The sequence below is a fragment of the Megascapheus bottae genome, chromosome 5 (genome assembly GCF_031878675.1).
Source record: "Megascapheus bottae isolate mThoBot1 chromosome 5, mThoBot2.hap1, whole genome shotgun sequence".
Classification (NCBI taxonomy): Eukaryota; Metazoa; Chordata; class Mammalia; order Rodentia; family Geomyidae; genus Megascapheus; species Megascapheus bottae.
The window spans coordinates 815208-836020 of record NC_143513.1 but is presented as its reverse complement, the minus strand read 5'-3'; the positions used below and the strand labels follow the sequence as shown (position 1 = coordinate 836020).

General features: G+C 43.8%; 1 protein-coding gene across 8 annotated transcripts; it reads right to left on the bottom strand.

Moving 5' to 3' along the window:
• Window positions 1–184: 184 nt before the first annotated feature.
• Ube2d4 (ubiquitin conjugating enzyme E2 D4) lies at window positions 185–20796 on the bottom strand. 8 transcript variants are annotated; one of them, XM_090332472.1, is made up of 9 exons: window positions 16206–16269; window positions 12062–12201; window positions 11005–11036; window positions 10832–10909; window positions 5145–5250; window positions 3177–3293; window positions 2550–2643; window positions 1027–1068; window positions 468–578 (listed from the first exon to the last, which is right to left on the bottom strand). In XM_090332472.1, exons 2-9 carry the CDS (start codon window positions 12195–12197, stop codon window positions 566–568), a joined length of 618 nt encoding a protein of 205 aa, XP_090188598.1. In that variant the 5' UTR covers window positions 12198–12201; window positions 16206–16269; the 3' UTR covers window positions 468–565. The 8 variants fall into 8 exon arrangements, with proteins under 8 accessions (XP_090188599.1, XP_090188598.1, XP_090188596.1 ...); XM_090332470.1 differs by having other exon boundaries at window positions 468–623; window positions 16206–16266; XM_090332471.1 differs by lacking the exons at window positions 468–578; window positions 1027–1068 and adding an exon at window positions 1075–1309.
• Between the last annotated feature and the right edge of the window lie 17 nt (window positions 20797–20813).

Below are 20813 nucleotides of genomic sequence, written 5' to 3'. Positions count from 1 at the left end.
GTGGCTCAAGTGGTAGTGCTAACCTTGAGCAGAAAAGCTCAGGGACAGTCCCTAAGCCCTAAATTCAAGCCTTAAGACGGGCACCAGCCCCCCTTCTCCCAACAAACAAAGCCACGAGGAAGCTAGGCATTTTAACAGGTTATGAAATTTGTATTTCTACTCAGTCTGAAAGGAAACAGGAGACTTATGTTATCATTTAGAGTTATGGGGAGATCGCATTTTTATTTACATTTAGTCCCTTGCGTTCTGGTCTCTGAATGGCTTCTACTTATATTTCAAGTAGGCTCCTGGTAGGAGGAGGTGGGATTGAGAGAAACCTCATATAGAAAAGCAGAACCCAAATCTTTCCAGGCTTCATAATTTGCTCTTGCTTCTGAAAAAGAAATCATCTCTCCTGAGATGTTCTGTGCATTATATCCTGACATTTGCCAATGGCTGTTTGTTGGTGAGAGAAGTGCAGTGTGCAGTGCTGCAGAGGATGGAAGACAGCAGGAGTGTAGAATGAGGACTCTGCTTTCCAGGGGTGTTCCAACTTTCAGGAGCCTCCAGGATGTATTCAGATTCCTCAGGACCTGGTTCTGTGGCAGACAGGATATGAGGAAAGCCCAGGACAGCACTGAGTTCTAAAGGCAAAGGGTACATGGTGAGGGGCCAGGCTGGGCCCCTGTGTGGTGCCACAGTGAGCAGCCATACTACTTGAGCCAGACAGGGGAGGTGCCCAGGGCCTGGTCCTTTAGAGATGAGCAGAGCTGGGGTAAAAAGACCAATTCCAGTGTAACCAGGAGGCTACAGGAAATAATAATGATGGCTGTCGATTTGGCATTAAAGACATGATACTGTCAAAGCCACAATGGCTGCGAGTGGCACCAATGCATTGCAGCCAGAAAGTGGGTGGCCAACACGCGTGGGAAGAATAGATGATGCTGTGAGCGGCCCAGCCAACACCTCCGCACTTCACAGGAAGACTGTTGTGCCTGGTGAGCTACTCTTGGACAAAGTCTCCCATGCATCCTTCAAGGCACTTACATAGCATATTTCTGTGTCCACTCTCTTGCTAGTCTGTTGTACCTGGAAGAAAAAACAGAGGGAAAGATACCCTCACTTGAAATAGTCATGTCCTTTCAATGTGGAGCTGAGAACAATGATGAGTGGGAAAATGCTGTTGCTTGTCAGACATCCAGGACTGATGGATGAGGGAACTAAAAACTCTCCTTAGGTCAGGTGAGGTGATGCATGCACTTGGTAGTCCTCGCACTTGGAGGCAGAAAAGAAGGATTTAGAGTTCAAGGACAACCTGGGCAATATGAGCCTGTCTCAAAAAACAAGAAACAGAAAGAAAACTTTTCTCAGATCAGAAATGCTTCAGTTATGGTTTTAACCCCTGTTGATTCTCCATCATGATCTGTAGTGGAAGATAGGGATAATGTAACAAACCTCCAGCCTCTTGCCTATCCTTCAGTATGGAAGCAGGGTAAGGAAGAGATAGGTATCAAGGTTGAGCTTAGAATCATTCCAGGCTGTCTGACATGGAATATCCAGACCACCTTCTGAATGTTAACCATGGAGACACCATCTGCCTTGTGTGATTAGGGGGTGAACCAGACAAGTCTGTATATAAAGCATATGGAGGAGGCCTGGCACCCAGTGGAGGCTATGGAAGTATGTACATCTTATCTTCATTATGGTAATGAGTTCTGACGCCATGAGATGGAAAATTAGAGATTTGTAGTTAAGACACTAAAAAGAAAAAAATCACTTCTGTTGTATCTAACATAGCTCATAATAAATGTTAAGACAAAGCAGGGAGTTGAGTTCATGTGGTAGAGTGCCTGCTTAGCAAGCATAAGGCCGTGGGTTCAATCCCTAGTACTGCTACTCACACACACACACACACAAAATCGTATTATCTATCCTAAACACACTGAGACTCAGCACTGGATAATCTTATTGCCTGGGATCTGACACACCTGGCTACCACTCGCTGTGTTCAACACTCAAGAGATGAGTACATGCTCATGTCTCCTGCACCCATATCATCAGCTACACACATGGCCATACTTTGGTGCAAGAGCTTGTACCTGGCTAAAGGGGTCAAATGTCTACAATGCTGAGTCTGGAAATGAGTGGTTAAGCAAAGTGGGCAGTGCAGGTCTGCTGGTGATGCAGTAACACTACTGATTTCGAACCTTGACAATAGCAGTGCAGCCCATCTTCACAGGTTTCTAAGCAGACAATCCTCGTTTGTCTATGTCAAAACTCTATGGGTTTAATCCAGAACTTTCTTATCAGATTCTTCTAAGTCCACTGTTGGCTGACCACTGATTTTGTTGGCCTCAGGGGAGGGCTTGGCAACAGTATTTTAGGGCCCAGCAGTGGTAGCTGATGGGTAAATGCTCTTATCTGCTTCTCCCTCCTCAAGGCCAAAGGACATGTGAGTGAGAGCCAGGAAGCCAGGTCCAGGGCACACACATGGGCTCAACTAGGGCTGGAAGATGTCCATGAGATATATGGCAGCCACAGGACAAGGGCAACCCAAAGAGGACTCATACTTCTCTCGGTCGGCCTTGTAGGTGTGGGCTATTTCTGGTACCAGAGGGTCATCAGGGTTGGGGTCGCAGAGCAGAGAGCAGATGGACAAGAGAACTAGGAAGAAAAGAAAGGGTCAGTCAGCTGTGGCCTCAAGGCTGCAGATCACCTGTGGGTCCAGTGAACCTTTCCAACTTGTACTTTATATTAATGGAGCAGTTATCCTCCCTTCTTCACCCCAATCTAATGATGCTGTTCAACTCATGACAATATTTACTTTGCCCACATACTAGCTAGGAGTTTTCAGTCTGCATCATGAAGTTCATAGGGCATTCTGATCACACTGTTGCACGACACTTCCCTCCTCCATAGAAGCACCTGTGGCCTTTCTCTCTGACACCCTTTCAGTTTGTGCCCCACACTACCTATTTTTGGTGTTTTGTTCCAAGGCTCTGTTTACTAGTGAGACACAGAATTTCAGAACATTTAGGTAACTGTCCAATGTCACAGACCTGGAACACCCAGCAAGCCAATTAGAATGAGATTTTGAACTAAGTCTGACTGCAAAATTAGTGCTCCCTTTCTCATAATTTTCTGGGATGTGCCCTTAGTGTGTCTTCCAGAGGCCTTAGACAAAGTGAACCACTCACCAGGGTACGGTGAGAAACAGGAACTGTGACAACTGTGGTCTGCTCTCAACCGACTGTGACTCCAAACTGGCTCCAATAAGTCCACCGAAGTCCTGACCACAGTTCCTCCACAAAGAGCTACAGGTAGGAGGCACAAATCTCCTTCTTCAGATAACCAGTCCTTTTCTATCCTGAGGCTACAAGCTAGCATGGTACCACTCAAGCATACATTTCCTTCCTTCCTCAAGAGCCCTTCCTGCCCCCCCCCTTTTCTCTAAGTGTGCAATGGCCATGAGTCTGCTGACAGCCTCAGCCAGGCCCTGGAGCTGGTAGACCAGTACCCCTCCCTGCACGTACTTCTCCTGGGCCCTGGGCATTAGAATAAGACTCCACTGGCAGGGGTGGGGAACATCTGGCTCTCAGGTCTTACAAGATCCTTGAAACCAATTGGTATGGGATAATTTGGTTAATGGCATTTGTCAGCATTTGTATGATCCATGAAGGATGTTATAAATATCCAAATGGCCCTTACAGTAAAGTTTCCTGCTCCTGCTAGAGGTTCATTTCAGAATGGATCTTGGGTGCTATGCTGTTCTCTGGATATCAGCCCAGTGGCACCTACTCTGACCCTTTAGTACAGAGGTGCACCACAGTACATAGGTGGTGTCTCAGCCTTCCTGGACTTACTGTGGCCTTTCCTAGCCTGATGCACCTTGTGGTCTCTTTTGCTGCTAAAGATCTACCACCTGCATTGTCTGATGTTCTACTCTGATTGTTTGAGGCTTGACTTTTTTTTTTTCTTCCCCAACCATCCATCTACCCAGGTCACTGTATTGTCTAGTCAGGACTCACATGCACACACCAGCCCCTGCTCAGCCCCTAAGTATCTGAGTACAGGTACTGAAAGAGTTCCTGCACTTCTCCATTCTGGGTTTAGAATGAGTACTTTTTTTTTGGTCAGTCCTAGGGCTTGAACTCAGGGTCTGAGCACTGTCCTTGGTTTTTCCTCAAGGCTAGAACTCTTATCACTTGAGCCACAGCACCACTTCTGGCTTTTCTGTGTATGTGGTATGCAGGAATTGAACCCGGGTCTTTGTGTATGCTAGGCAAGCACTCTACCACTAGGCAAAACTCCCAGCCCAAGACTTTTTTTCTTTTTCTGAGACAAATCTTATTATATACATATTTAATATATAAATGATATAATATATTATACATATTATATACCCCAAGGTGGCCTTATGATCATTCTGCCTCAACCTCTCAAATGCTGTAATTACAGAGGTATACATCATCATATGCTGCTAGACTGGATTTTTCCATCTCATCCACCTATGTGTGTGCACTTATTTTGAAAAGGAAAGATTTCTCTACTGACTCTGGGGCCCACAAGGGAAGGCCTCCTCCTCAGGGCCCTGTCATTGTCCTCACTGGAACAAGAAAATTAGGCAGTAGATTTGGCAGTTTTTTAGGTAAAAAGTTTAAACAGAATCAATATTTTTTTTTTCCTTGTGCCCATTTGACAGTTTTTTTTTTTTTTTTTTTCCCAGTGCCAGTACTAGGGCTTGAATTCAGGGACTTGCATTCTCAGTTGGATTTCTCCACATGTTGGCATACTCTATCCCTTAAACCTCCCCTCCAATCTGGCACTTTGCTGGTTAAATTGAAAATAAGAATGTCTTAGGCTGCAAGCCTCAATCCTCAGATCTCAGTCTCCTGAGATTACAGGTGTGAGTCACTAGTACCAGCCCTAATTAACGGTCTTGAGCATCACATAGTGACTGCTAGAAACCACTAAGGTGCCAAAGGGGTTCCAGTTATTTGTCTGCTTGTGGTACGGGGACATGATGTAGATATGGGCATGGAGCTGGGTGAGACTGTTGGTGCCAGGGAAGCTGCCTGCTCTTTCTGAGCCTCCATTCTCACTGGTTAGTGAGGGGATAAATGCACATGAGACAGGCCATGTGGAGCACATTTCAGTGTTTCTACCTTTGGACACAGTCAGTGCTGGAGACCACTGTGATCGCAGGATGTCTAGGCATATGCTGCCATTGCTGTTGATATTGGGGTGATATATTTTGGTGGTGAAAGCAACCTGCAGAGATAAGAGATCTCAAGTCAGATAAGCCTCAGGGATGCCTGGAAAACAAAAGCAAGAGCACCATTACCAGCATTGCTAGACAGTACCAGTGTGTGTGTCAGAGTCCTGGGTGAGACCTAAAGGGACACAGGAGAAGGAACCCCAGAAGTCTGTTACCCATGTCTTGCTGGATTCTCACTCTCAACCCCAAAGAACCGATACCTACTTTCCCAAAAGGAGTTGGCTCTGAAAAGTAATAGAGGTGTAGACAAAATTTGGAAGACCAAAGGTCTATGCAAAAAAACCCCCACAGATGCGAACTATGTACAAAATGAAGAAACAGGGCTACCACAAGAAATATCCACATGAAATTCACTCCTCATCCTTCGCTTAACAACTTAGTCTAGCTAGCTTGGACAAAACTTGTCAGCCATCATTGGCCTTGGATGAACACAAGGTATATTTTGTTGAATTAAGATGTACTATCAGGCCGGTGGCTAATGCTTGTAATTCTACTCAGGAGGCTGAGATCTGAGGATCACAGTTCGAAGCCGGTCTGGCAGATTACCAAAAAGCCACAAATGGGGTTATAGCTCAAGTTGTTGAGTGCTAGTGAGCAAAAAAGCTTAGGGAAAATGTCTAGGCAATGTTCAGTGCACATAAACGAACAATGCACGCGCCCGCGCGCGCGCGCGCGCACATACACACACACACACACACACATCATTATAATCAGGCCAGTTGGGGGGGGGTGACTTAAGTGATAGAATGCTAGCTGAGCAAGAATAAGGCTGGGTTCAAACTCTGGTTCTGGCTAAATAAGTAGTTGAACTTGGCACCTCTGGAATGAAGAAGGTTCTATGTTCACTGTGCACTATCCTAATATTATTGAATTACAGTCACAAACCATTTTTTGAAATTACCTCCTTGGACTCAGTGACAAAGCTCCTCTCAGAGCTGATGCAAGGCCTGTGCAATCAGCCCATTTTGACATGAGCAAGGTGCTTAGTTATGTGCAGCTTTCACTGCAAAAGGAGCAGGATGAGACTTTAGATCTTTTTTCAGTTCCACTCACACCCAATTGCCAGCAACACAGTAACTGTCACTCTGTCCCGTTCTCCTGGGCTCTGGGGGCCCATTATAAATTTTCTGCCTGGATGGCTGTGTGCATGGTATCCTTCCTATTGTTACATAAACCAAGGCCTCACTACGTACTCTATACTGACTTTAAAACTCATGATCTTTTTTTCTCAGCATCTTGAATACTGACATTAGTTTATTTTGTTTTTAAACACTGGGGATTGGACTTAAGGATTTATATGTATTCTATCACTGAACTACAAACCCACTCCCTAAATATATATATAAACATACTAGCTGAGTGCCAGAGGTTCGTGCTATAACCCAGTACTCAGAAGCCTGAGATCTAAGGATTATGGTTTGAAGCTAGCCAAAGCAGGAAATTCTGTAAAAGTCTTTTTTTTTTTTGCCAGTCCTGGGGCTTGAACTCAGGACCTGGGCACTGTCTTCGGGCTACCACTTGAGCCACAGCACCACTTCTATTTTTTCTGTGTCTGTGGTACTGAGGACTCAAACCTGGGGCTCTGTGCATGTTAGGCAAGCACTCTATCACTAGGCTATGCTCTCGCCTTTGTGAGATTCTTATCTCTAGTTAACCACCATAAAGCTGGAAATGAAGCTGTGGCTCAAATGGCAGAGCACTACCTTAGGCAGAAAAGCTCAGGAACAGCACCCAGGGCCTGAGTTCAAGCCCCATGAAAAAAAGAAAGGAAGGTGGTGCGTGGTGGCTCATACCTGTAATCCTAGCTACTCAGGAGGCTGAGATCCGAGAATCATGGTTCAAAGCCAGCCTGGGTACTAAAGTGCGTGAGACCTCTTATCTCCAATTAACGGCCAGAAAACTGGAAGTGGTGCTGTTGCTCAAGGGGTAGAGTGATAGCCTTGAGTTGAAGAGCTCAGGGACAATGCCCAGGCCCAGAGTTCAAGCCCCATAACCGACAAAAAACCAAAAAAAAGAAGAAACATACTGTAGAATACAAACTGAAGAGAGATATTAGTGTGTAAGACTGAACATCATTTATCACATATTTTTCTCAAGAAGGATCAAACTTCAGAAGAATCTTCTGTAGTATATATCTGCCTTGATGTCATCATAAAGATCATGCAATCTTGCCAGATTTCTCCTAGGGTCATAAAATTCATGCAAAACATCTAATGGAAGATTTTTTTCAAGAAACAGTAGTACTTTTTGGGAAAATATTACTCTCACCTTTCAGATCACATCTTTCCTCATTAAAATAATCCCAAATTATACAAAAGAATTATTCAATCTTTTAATAATAGTTACTGCTTTGTTTTGTTCAATTAAGGATTAAAGGCAATTAAGGATCTTAAACATGCATAGCAGACATATAGGACTTCTTCAGGATGATCTCAAGATCTGTTTAAGAAAGATGATCAGCTGCATAAACACTAAAGAATGTTAGGGGATACACTGGGAAACTGCTGGTTTAAATATAATTTCTCTAGGAAAGGGGAGAACCATGAAGTACCTAACATTCTCTCAGCCAAGCGTTCTTGAACCACAGTTAAGATTCCAAGTCCATAAAGCTCTATCAGCATCTATTACTTTCCTGCCTGAAGAACTCCTTCCTTTGATAAAAGCTGGAAAGGTCTTCAAAATATTGAACACATTTAAACCTTCACTTTATTCAGGTGCTTTATATCTGTTAACAATACCCCCCAGATCTGGGGGACAGAAAGGGTCCAAAAGGGCCTCTTCACACTTGGTTGGACAGGTGAAGCATAAAACAATAGTGAAGGATCTCTCCTGAAGGCCAACACAGACTCATATCTGGGGACTGTGATACCTGACCAGCCAAAGGACCAAGTCTTGCCAAAATGTGTGTACAGGCACACAACAGAACTGTTGGTTGGTTGGTTTGTTTATTTATTTATTTATTTTTGGCCAGTCCTGGGCTTGAGCTCAGGGCCTGAGCACTGTCCTTGGACTTTCTCAAGGCTAGAGCTCTACCACTTGAGCCTCAGCACCACTTCCGGCTTTTTTCTATGTATGTGGTACCAAGGAATCGAACCCGGGTCTTCGTGCATGCTAGGCAAGCACTTTAACCACTAGGCCAAACTCCTGGCCCGGTTTATTTATTTATTGCCAGTCCTGGGGCTTGAATTTGGGGCCTGGGCTCTGTCCCTGAGCCTATCTGTGTTCAAGGCTAACACTCTACACTTGAGCCACAGTGCCACTTCCAGCTTTTTTTTTTTTTTTTGGCCAGTCCTGGGCCTTGAACTCAGGGTCTGAGCACTGTCCTTGGGCTTTCTCAAGGCTAGAGCTCTACCACTTGAGCCACAGAACCACTTCCGGCTCTTTTCTATGTATGTGGTACTGAAGAATCAAACCCGGGTCTTTATGCATGCGAGGCAAGCACCTTACTGCTAGACCAAACTCCTGGCCCCTACTTCCAGCTATTTTTTTTTTTTTTTTGAGTAGTTTATTAGAGATAAAGAGTCTCATAGACTTTGCTGCCTGGGCTGGCTTTGAACCATAATCCTCAGATCTCTGCCTCCTGAGTAGTTAGGATTACAGGGTGAGCCACTGGTGCCTGGCTAGTATCTTTAAAAATGAGAATAAAATACATGTTGGTATATGTGGAAAAATATATCAAAACCCTAGGAGAATGTAGACCAGACTGTTAGCTGTGGTTCTCTCTATATAGCAAATTAGTTTCAATCTGCATTAGCTCTCTAATTTAAAAATAACTCTGATCCTGTCAGCCTTTAGGCCCCCTTGAATCATTTCTGCCAGCACCTGGTCCCAGTATTTGTCCACAGAGAGGATGATGGCATCTACTCTCCTCAGGGATCCCTCGCTTGGGGCAGTTCCCTGTGGTCTTCTCCCTGCTTATACAGTACCCTTCATCAGGGTAATCTCCCTGGCTATCAGGCTCTAGCTGCCAGCCACTGCTTGTGTTTTCAGCATCAACAAATGCTAAATGTCTTTGCCTAACCCATTTGTGGGAGGAGACCAGTTGATGGCACTGAGGGTATTGCAAAGCATCCTTAGCCTTCATTCACTAGATACTAGTAGCAACCCCCTCCCCAGTGGTGACAGGACAGAATGTCTGAGGATGATGGCCAAATGTCTCTGGGAAGGGCAAAGTCACTCCAGATGAGAATCCCTGTGCTTGGTGCTAAGTAGGACTACAATGAAGCAAACTGGAATCTGAGCACCGTAGGGACTTAAGAGTGATCTGCTGCCATCTTGAGTGGTAGCTGGTATGATTTCCCTGAGAAACTTCAGTCTGTTTCTCCCAAGAAGTTTCCCAACAAAGTGTAAGATAAAACAATGTAAATTTTAAAAAAATCTATTGAATTGGTATGTGAGGTACTGGATCTTGGCATCAGTGGCAGAAATCTGCCTATGGTATTTGATGTTAGTACCAGCTTGGGTGAAAGCCATTTTTGTCCTGACCATTATATATGCCTTCTCCCAAGTCACAGAGATCCAATCCATAAGTCTTCCTATCCTCCCTGACCATGCTTCTCTCTGGAGTCCACAATGAAGACTGTGTTCTGGGTAATTCTGGATCTTTCCTTCTGTCTCCTTCTGCAGATACTGGTCCCTTCACTTAAGTGGTTATTTATTTATTTATTTATGTTGCAGCACTGGGGATCGAACTCAGAGATTCATGCTTAGTGCTTTACCATTTGAGCCATACTTCAACCTTCTTTGGTATTGGTTATTTTCAAAGTAGAGTCTTGCTTTCTGGACTGTGATCCTACTTCTTGTGCTTCCCCATGTTATTGGAGTTGACAAGCCCCCATCACTAAACCTAGCCATTGTGATTTCTTGGTAGCTGGACAGCAGGTACATGTCACTGTGTCCAGCCATTGGTTGAGCTGGAATCTTGCAAATGTTCCTTTTTGTGGTGGTGAGGCTGGGCACTGTCCCTCAGCATTTCACCCTACCACTTCTGCTATAGCCCAACTTCTGAATTTTTGGCAGTTAACTGGAGAGAAAAGTCTCACAGATTTTTCTGTCTGTGAAGTACTATACATTCTGGGCTACATAGTGAAACCTTGTCTTCAGAAAAACAAACCAAAAAAACAGTCTACGGCTTCATTTAGTAAAAAACCTGTTTACTATCCCAGCCTTTGCCCATAATAAGATAATTCTGAGCTGGGTACTAGTGGCTCACACCTATAATCATAGTTACTCAGGAGACTGAGATCTGAGGATCACAGTTCCAAGCCAGCCATAAAAATCTGTACGAGTCGTATCTCCAATAAACTACTTAGAAAAGGCTGGTAGTGGTGCTGTGGCTCAAGTGGTAGAGTGCTAGCCTTGAGTAGAAGGGACAGAGCCCAGGTCCTGAGTTCAAGTCTCAGGACTAGCAAAAAAAAAATTATTTCTGAAAGTCCCAAGTTTAAAGTCCTAGGAGGCTATGAATGAGAGTGACAGGGCCTCAGGGAAGGACCACACTCAGCTCTCTTTAAAGAGGCTCTTTTATTACAAGCTGTCCTATAGTCAAACATCAAGAAATTTGTGGGGGGGCCTCACCTTTGGGGGCTTGAAAGGGTAATCTGTAGGAAAGTGGATGGTCAGGAAGAAAACACCTCCTTGGTAAGGACTTTCATTCTGGAAGGATGAGACAGAAGAAGAAATCAGTGCTTGTGCTAAGCATAAAGCCCAAGAAGCAAAATTTGAGCTGCACCCTCAACAGTACTACCTACCGGGCCCATGATGGTGGCCTGCCAGTGGAACACTATAAGACAAAAGAGAAACAGGAATGTAAGAGAACCCTCCCCTCCCCAAAATGTCTGTTGAACTGAAAAGGTGCTGGTAAGTTTAAAGCACACTATCCATACAAGACTGCCTCATATCTGACACTAACCCAAAATACTCTCAAGTCAAATAATTCACTAGGACTTGCAAAGTTCTCTACAGTGTGATGGTATAGATTAACTTTATGAGGGATCCAAAGGCAGATCTTCTATTAACTTCCTGAGGCTAAGAGGTATCAGTAATGACATACTTATTGATGCTGCAATCAGGGATACCAAGCAGTACTGGGGACTGAACACTCAGGCCCCTGCACTTGCTAATAAGCACTCTACCATTTGAGCCTTATCCCTAGTCCAGCTCAGAATATTTACTGGGATTCCACCATAAATACATGATTGATTAGCTAAATGCTCATAGGTCTGATCTTAGTCCCTAGTTTCCAGCCTTTCTAAACATGACCAAGCCCCACATCTTACACATATGGTCTGTTTGGCACAGAGAGCCAGTGCTTACTCTAAATCACATGATGTGGGTCATAGTCTCCAGGCAAATGATACCCATAGCTGCTTAGAGAGCAGCCGTCAGAGGCTGAAGAGAAAGCCCAGACATTTCAGGGGCAAGATCAGTTGGTTTACTACACAGGTGCAATGACTAGAATTCAGTGGTTTGAACTCCCTTCCATTGCTCCTGGTAAGTCCTTCTATTCCCTGGTACTTCCCTTAGATTTATATTGAAGTTCTTGCTGAAGAATACAATAGCTGTAGGGCCTCATTAGCATCTCTTGTGGATGAATGCAGGCAGTGCCCAGTGCTCTGGAAACCTAGTGACAATCAAGGTAAGTCCTTTTGTTTATCCCTTCCAGGTCCCTACCTTTAGCAGTCATGCTGCTGTATATCTTGTGCCCTCTTTAGGGTCTTGGGTTACTTTTACAGCTTTGCCTATTTTTGGAGCAGAAACTCTCTGTGCTCAACAAGGAAGGCAGCCTTGAGTGGACCAGATACTCACCTTTAAGGCTCCTGAGTGTCTCAAGGCAATGATTCCAGAGACTTGGTGGAAAACTCCTTCGCAACCACTTGCTGAATTGATACCACCTGAAGGGTCTGTTATTCTCAAGATGATATATCTCAGATGGACTCATCATGCATTTGGAATTAGCCCAAGGTTTCAGGTCTGGTCCTGCCTTCAATTTCATGTTACCTGTTCAAGTACTCCACAGGTTCTACTCATGCTAGCAGGATGGGGAATGCATCCATACATGAGTAGGAAGGCTAAAGAGAAGTTTTCTAAACCTCTAAGGAGTTCAAAGATAGTTAAGGTAGCCCATGAGCCTTTCTCAATAGTTCAATGAAATGTTGTTGATGTTTTTGGCAAAAATTTCCTGAATTGACAAAAACAGCACTTCCTTTTTTTTTCTTTTGCCAGTCCTGGGGCTTGAACTTAGGACCCGAGCACTGTCCTTGGGCTTTCTCAAGGCTAGAGCTCTAATACTTGATCCACAGCACCACTTCTGGCCTTTTCTATGTTCCTCGGTACCATATACACAGAAAGAACCTGGTTCTTCTTCATGCATTCTAGGCAAGCACTCCTACCACTAGGCCAAACTCCTGGCCCCTTCCTTTGCTTGTTTTTTTTCTATTACAATTTTATTATCTTTAAGTAATTGCACAAAAGGTGTTTCCATCAACAAGTCAGCTTGTAAACATAATACATCATGTATTTTTGGGGGGGGGTTAATTTTGGTGATTTTTTTAATTAAAGAATTTATTAATACTGATCTTTACATCATATTTCAAATGACATGTTTAACAAACAAGCGTTCAAGAAGGGAATCTCTATATCCTTCCTTTGCTTTTGACTGTTTTAAATTGACATGCTAATTATTTGGGTATTGTTGCTGTTATTTGTGAAGATAAAACTCAGGGCTTTATGCATGCCCCAAATGCTCTATTACAGAGCTACACTCCTAATTAACAGTCAGTTAATTATGAAACAGTGGCTCAGGCCTGTAATCCTAGCTACACAGGAGGTTGAGATCTAGAGAACTGAGGTTCAAAGCCAGTTCAATTAAAAAAAAGTCCACAAAATACCATCTCCAAGTAACCAGCAAAATGATGGACTCGAGCTGTGGCTCAAGTGATAGAGTATCAGCTGTGAGAGGAAAAAAAAAAAAGCCTGGAGATCAAGCCCTGTTTTTTGGTAGACTTTACTGACTTACTGACTTACAAAAATGCTTGTTTTAGATTTAAGTTTAATTTAACTTTAAGTTGGGAGTTGATTTATTAAGTACTTAACAACTTAATAATATGTTGAGTTATGCTACTAATGTAGAAAGAATACTAACAGGAAGAAATTATCATTTTAAGCAATTTCATAGCATCAGCAGCAAATTTTACCAAAAGAAAAGGCAGTTCAAAGATAAAACTATGGTAATGTCCTGTGTTAACTATTGGTCTTGGAAATTTTTTTTGTTTTGTTTTTTGTAGGTCATGGGGCTTGAACTCAGGGCCTGGGAGTTGTCACTGAATTCTTTTGCTCAAGGTTAGTGTGGTACTGCTTTAACAACAGCATCACTCCTGTTTTTTTGTTGGGTAACTGAAAGAGTTTTATGGACTTTTCTGCCTGGGCTGGCTTTGAACTGCAATCCTAAAATCTCAGCCTCCTGAGTAGCTAGGATTACAGGTGTGAGCCACCAGCACCTGGCTATTTGAAAGTTTTGTTTTGTTTTGGTCGGTTGTAGGGCTTGAACTCTGGGCCTGGGCACTCTCCCTCAGCACTTCAGCTCAAGGTTACTGCCATACCCCTTGAGCAACAGCACCACTTTGTTTTCTAGTGGTTAATTGGAGATAAGAGTCTCACAGGGGGCCAAGAGTTTGGCCTAGTGGCAGACTGTTTGCCTAGCATGCACGAAGACAGGGGTTCGAGTCCTCGGTACCCCACATACATAGCAAAAAGCCGGAAGTGTTGCTGAGGCTCAAGTGGTAGAGTGCTAGCCTTGAGAAAGTCCAAAGACAGTGCTCAAGCCCTGAGCCTAAGCCCAGGAGTGGGAAAAAAAAAAGTCTCACAGTCTTTAGTGCCTAGGTTGGCTTTGAACTGTGATCCTCAGATCTCAGCCTCCTGAGTAGCTAGGATTACAGGCGTGAGCCACTACACCGGCTTATTTGAAAGTTTTAACAGCAGGTTTAAAATAAATCATTTTATGACAATATTGAGGTTAAAACTCAAGGCTTCACATTTGCTAGGCAGGTACCCTATTTGGGATTGGTTCTAAAGCCTTTTAGAACTAGTTGTTCTTAGGCAGGGTTTCATGTTTTTGTTTGGAGTCAGCTTCAAGTACAATCTCCCTAATTATGCTCTCCTATATAGCTGGGACAATGGGTGTAAGTCACCATGCCCAGCTTATTCATAGAAAATCCCACTGATTCTTTTTCCTGGGCTAGTCTCAAATTGTGATCCTTCCAATCTCTACCTCCCAAGTAGTTGGGAGTTTAGGCATGAGCCACTGCACCTGGATAAAAATGTTTTTGATAAATAAGTCAGAATGGGAGCCAAGTTGACTTTTTTATAACTCAGTGGATGGATGTATACATTCCATTCTGAGTACAAGCTAATCAGCCACATTGTCAGCTCTAGATGTTCAATAAAGCAATTTATGGTGAGCATGGTGGCACAGTTTCAGCATTCAGGAAGCTGCAACAGAACTGTGAGTTCCAGGCTAGTCTGGGCTATAGAGCAAGACTCTGTCTTAAAAAAATAATTCAGCTAGCCAGTTCTGGTGGCTCATGCCTGTAATCCTAGCTACTCAGGAGGCTGAGATCTGAGGATCAAGGTTCAAAGCCAGTCTGGGCACAAAAGGACCTCATACTCTTACCTCTAACCTCTAGAAAACGGGATTTGGGGCTTGGCTCAAGGATAGGGTGACAGCCTTGAGCTGAAGAGCTCAGGGACAACGCCCAGGCTGAGTTCAAGCCCCATGACCCACAAAAAAATAGAAAGAAAGAAAGTTCCAGCTCTAGCTGGGCACCGTGGCTCATGCCTGTAATCCTAGCTACTCAGAAGGCTGAGATCTGAGATTGCAGTTCAAAGCCAGCCCACGCAAGAATGTCCACGAGACTCTTTTTTTTTTTTTTTTTGCCAGTCCTGGGCTTGAGCTCAGGGCCTGAGCACTGTCTTTAGACTTTCTCAAGGCTAGAACCCTACCACTTGAGCCTCAGCACCACTTCCAGCTTTTTTCTATGTATGTGGTACCTAGAAATCAAACCCCAATCTTTGTGCATGTTAGGCAAACACCCTACCACTAGGCTAAACTCCCAGCTCCAAGTCTATGAGACTCTTATTTCCACTTAACCACCAGAAAATTGGAAGTGCTGGTATGACTTAAAGTGGTAGAGCTCTAGTCTTGAATGAAAGAGCTCAGGGACAACCAAGCCCCTAGTTCAAGCCCTGTGACCAAACAAAAACAATAACTAAATAAAAGTTCATGAACATATGAAAGGAAAACAATTCACTAGTTTTCTTTTTAAAAGCAGCTTAAGCTAGCAGCAAGTAGCTAATGCCTGGAATCCAAGCTACTCAGGAGGCTAAGTTCTGAGGATCTTGGTTCAAAGCCAATTTAAAAAAAAAAAAAAAGCAGGGGGGCCAGGAGTTTGGCCTAGTGGTAGAATGCTTGCTTAGCATGCATGAAGACCTAGGTTCGATTCCTTGGTACCACATACATAGAAAAAGCCAGAAATGGTGCTGTGGCAGAGTGCTAATCTTGAGGAAAAAGCCCAAGGACAGTGCTCAGGCCTTGAGTTCAAGTCCCAAGGCTGGTTAAAAAAAAAAAAAAAAAAAAAAAAAAGCTAGAAATGGATGTATGGCTCAAATGTTAAGAGCACAGCCTGTAGCAAAAAAATATCTCAGGCCCCGAGTTCAAGCCCCAGGACTGGTACCAAAACAAAAAACTAACTAAAAGAACATCAATAAAACACACATACACACACACCCAACAGCTTAAAGACTGGAGGTATGACTCAGTTTAAACTGCAATACCACCACCAACAACAAAAAGACAAAAATTGAAGCTAATGTATGTTTGGAGGTCTGCTAAATGGATGCATTTGGAGATTTTAGTCACAAAGCTCCTACAAACTGAATGCAGAAAAATACTTACAATCATCACCCACAGGTCCTGCGGAACACTGGGCAGGAGGATCCCTCTGCAAGTCAGTCAGTTCCTAGAACACAAGGCAGTAGGTTAAACTAGTGTATGCTTGACCATTGCCTTTACACAAACAGTTTTCCTGCCCACAGCATGTTCTTCTAAGTGGGAGACTTCAGAAGTGGTTGGAAACAAGACCAGTAGAGTTTACTGGCAGTGGGAAGACCCACAAAATTATACATTTATCGTTTCTACTTTGTATATATATTAGGAAATAAAAATGTAAAAATAGTAAGGTTACTCATCTTGCCTTGCCCTAGTCCAGCTCTTACCAATGCTAAGAGCTAGACTAGGGCAAGGCAAGGAGTCAATTACCCTGACTCTCTCCTCTTTTTTTTTTTTTTTTTTTTTGGCTAGTCCTGGGCTTGAGCTCAGGGCCTGAGCACTGTCCTTGGACTTTCTCAAGGCTAGAGCTCTACCACTTGAGCCTCAGCACCACTTCCGGCTTTTTGCTATGTATGTGGTACCGAGGAATCGAACCCAGGTCTTCGTGCATGCTAGGCAAGCACTTTAACCACTAGGCCAAACTCCCGGCCCCTGACTCTCTCCTCTTATCCTCCAAGCCTACTCTTGGAAGATATTCTTTCATGAACTTAGGATAAGACTCCCCAGAAAGCTTCTGGAAGAACAAGGGCCAGGCACTAGTTCTAGGCTAATAGATTAGTGCACAAAAGCATTTGGCACACAGGAAGTACTGAATTATAAACATAGGCTTTCTTTTCTCTTACTCCTGGTAATGGGCACTTGACAAGTCACAGTACTCTGAAAGTGGAGACCATGGATATAGATTTCTTTATGGACTGCTTACTCCAGTCATGAGCATTCTTTCTTTTTTTTTCTCTCCTTTTCTTACATGTATTCAAGTTAGGTTTCTATCACATTTAACACAAACATTCTGAAAACAAACAAAAAAACCCCCGCAAAAACAAATAACATCTTTCCTTTATTCACTATCATCACTGGGATGTGCCAGGATCTGAGGACAGAAGAGTGAACAAACTAGACCACAGACTAGGCTCTCCAGGAATTTATGAATTTATGTTCCAATGGCTGGGATGGATTGCAAATGTGAATTTTATATCTGTATTATAGTTGTATTCACAATGAATTAATGGCTGACAGATCCTATCTGGACATTTAAAAAAAAATATTTTCCAGGGTACTATGAAATGCCCAGGAGAATATCTGTAGTCCAAATCATATCCTGATGAGAAACATTCTGAAGGGGATGCTCGTCTAAATGCCCCAAGGTTGTAGGCAGGAACTTTCAGACTTCAGTTTGCCTGTAAGAAGATGCTTCCTAACACTCTTTATTCTTCCCAGGTTCCCAATGCTGTAAATGTCTAGGATTTGCATAGATGTTCTAAAAGCAGAGAAGGTGGCACAAATATTGTGCCAGAGAAATTCCTCAGGGTGTGACAAATTCAGGGTCTGGTGGATGCACAGAGTCCACCCTTGGCTGAACTAAACCTAAGTTTCATCCACAATGGGCCTTCTGCCTGTTGACCATTCCTATAACCCCCTACTCTCTGGCCATGCTATACTTATCCTACTTCCCCTTAAATTTAATGGCCTATGAGTGTACTAATTCCATAGTGGCTGGCAAAATGCTATCTGTCAGGACCATTTCTCTCCAAAATTCGATTTTACCAGTACCCTCATTGGTCAGTTTTCCACTAACAGCTAACCTATTTCCTCTTGTGTAAAATGGAGGGCTAAGGGGCTGGGAATGTGGCTTAGTTGTACAGTGCATGCCTAGCATTCATGAAGCCATGGTATCATATCCTTGGTATCATATACACAGAAAAAGTGGGAAGTGGTGCTGTGGTTCAAGTGGTAGAGTGCCTGCCTTGGGTAAAAGAAGGTCAGGTAAAGTGCCCAGGCCCTGAGTTAAGCCCCAGGACTGGACAAAAAAAAAAAAAAAAAAAAGGAAGGAAAACGGAGGGCTGAGGACATAATTCAGTGGTATTTATCTAATGTAAACAAGGTCCTGGATTCCATCCCCAGCAGTGAAAAAAAAATGTACAATCCATTGTACTTTAGTAAGCAATCAATAAGCAGCATTATTAGTTGTTGAGTAAAAGAGAATCTGGGGAAAAACTGAGATGCAAGAGCCCCATAAAGCTCTGCGAACAGTCACTTTCTGCTTCTCTGTGCTGTGCCCTCCATTAGCACTTTGCAGAGGAAGGGTTTATATCTGCATGCATGATCAAGCACTTTCACAGGACTATTAAGTCAAATCCTGGAAAGACTATATACATAAACAGGAGCAGGAAAAGGCAATTCTTCAACCAGCTCATGGGGTTTCATGAGGTTTCCCTCATTTCCACACTCTGCCTGCTTCAGAATCCATGTCCCTCTTTTTAGGGATTGATGAACACTTAATAGGATAAACTGATTTATGGAAGGCCAGAAGTGGTCCCTATGGACAATTCTTGAGGAGTAAAGGGGGAACAGTGTGAATGACTCAGAAGAAACTCACAGATTACATTTCTGAGTTCACCTAAGAGTACTGGAAGACTTGGCCTGAGCCCCCATCACCTCTTTGGACCTCCAGTTCTGTTCAGTTGTAAGTACACTTGCCAGCACAACTATGTGGCTATGGAGCACCCAGTAAATGTATACCTCCAATACACTGCTACACAGAAGATGATACCATTAGTGATATAAATAGGGTACAAGAATGAACAGGGAAAAAAAGATACATAGTTTGAGATAGCCTGCCCTCACCTAGTTCTGGCTGGCTCTGGCTGGCCTTGAGCTCTTGATCCTACTGCTCCAGTCTTGCAAATACTGGGTTTACAAACATGTGTTGATAAGCCAAGAGGGGGAAAAAGTATATATTACGGAAAAAATTGAATATATTTCTAGAAGAATATGTAAAAACAAATTAATACTGAGTCCCACCAGGGAGAGGAATTGGATGGCTGTGTGTGGAAGGACTTTACCCCCAACATTCTTTAGAATATCAAATCATGGGAATTTATTACCTAAACATACAAATCCTGTACTACTTGTACAGAGCTAGGCAGGTTAGGGCTGAATAACTATCATTATTAATGACGATAAAAGTGTAAATTCACAGAAAGGGAACTAAGATTAAAGGACAAGTATTACTAGATGAAAAGAGGTAAGAAGACTCGGATAAAAACACAATTTAGCTGGGTGCCGTGCTACTGTAATCCTTGCTACTCAGGAGGCTGAGATCTGAGGATCAAGGTTCAAAACTAGCTGGGCACAAGAGGACCTGAGACTGTAATCTCCAATTAACCTCTGGAAAATGGGAAGGGGGGCTTGGCTCAAGGGTAGTTTTGAGCTGAAGAGCTCAGGGACAACACCCAGGGGTAGGGTGGTAGCACTGAGCTGAAGAGCTCAGGAACAGGGTCCAGGCCTAGTTGAAGCCCCATGACCCACCAAAACAAACAAACAAAAACCCCACAATTCACCAAAAATAAAAAAATGTCATCTATTGATAAAACATAATTTCATTTTGTGCACAACAAAGAAAGGAAGTATTTTGTCATTAACACTAATTCTAATTACTTTCCTTACATCTACACTTTTATTTTAACATCATCTTTGTTGAAATAACTTTTAGTGTAAAACAGGTATCAGCAGGAGGGTGGGAGGTGTAGATGAAGAGTGAATGTGATCAAAGTAGTTTATTTGCATGCAGGAAAAGAGAATAATGAAATTTGTTAAATTGTTTTAAGTGGGGAGGAAGTGAAGTTGATTAGGCTACATTGTATATAAGCGTGGAAATGTCACAATAAAACCCCTGCCCGTACAACTAACGACTTCATAGTAATAGAAATATATTTTTTAAATGGGGTCATAAATACTACTTTGTAATGTAACTTGCTAGGTGAAGAACACACTGGCCACAAAATACAGCATAATTCTTTTTTTTTTTTTTTGGCCAGTACGGGAGCTTTCTCGAGGATAGCGCTCTACCACTTGAGTCACAGCACCACTTCTTGCTTTTACTGTGTATGCAGGACGAAGGACTCGAACCTGCATCTTCGTGCTTGCTAGACACGCACTCTACCACCAGGCCACGCTTCCAGCCCTTTTTTAACGCCGGGGAAAGGACTGGCAGTGGATACCCTAGAGACAGAGCGCTTCCGCTGCGGTGCATTTCCCAACTTCCCGCTGGCTGCGGAGGATAACACCCAGGATAATACCCCTCCAGCGCGCACCCTTCCGAGCAGCACCCGCGCAACCCCCGCCCCACGGCGCACGCACGTGACTCGGCACGTGACGCCGCATCAGCGAGACCGGCCGCCTAAGGCTCGCGCCAGTCCCTTTTAAGGCAGCGCTGGCGGCGGTTCCGCCTCCCTCCCGGGCAAGTGTGGCCGTCGTCCCTAGCCACTCCACCCGCCACTTGGAGCTGCGGAACCCACTCACACCAAAGACCTGATGGCTGGGAGGGTCCCTTACCTTCTGAATCCGCTTCAGCGCCATGATCCCCGCAGCTACGGACCCGTAGGTCCGGCGGGGCTGCCTGAGGCGGCCCGCTGCCGGCTCGGCCGCAGCGTTGCACGCCGGGAGCGGCGGTGT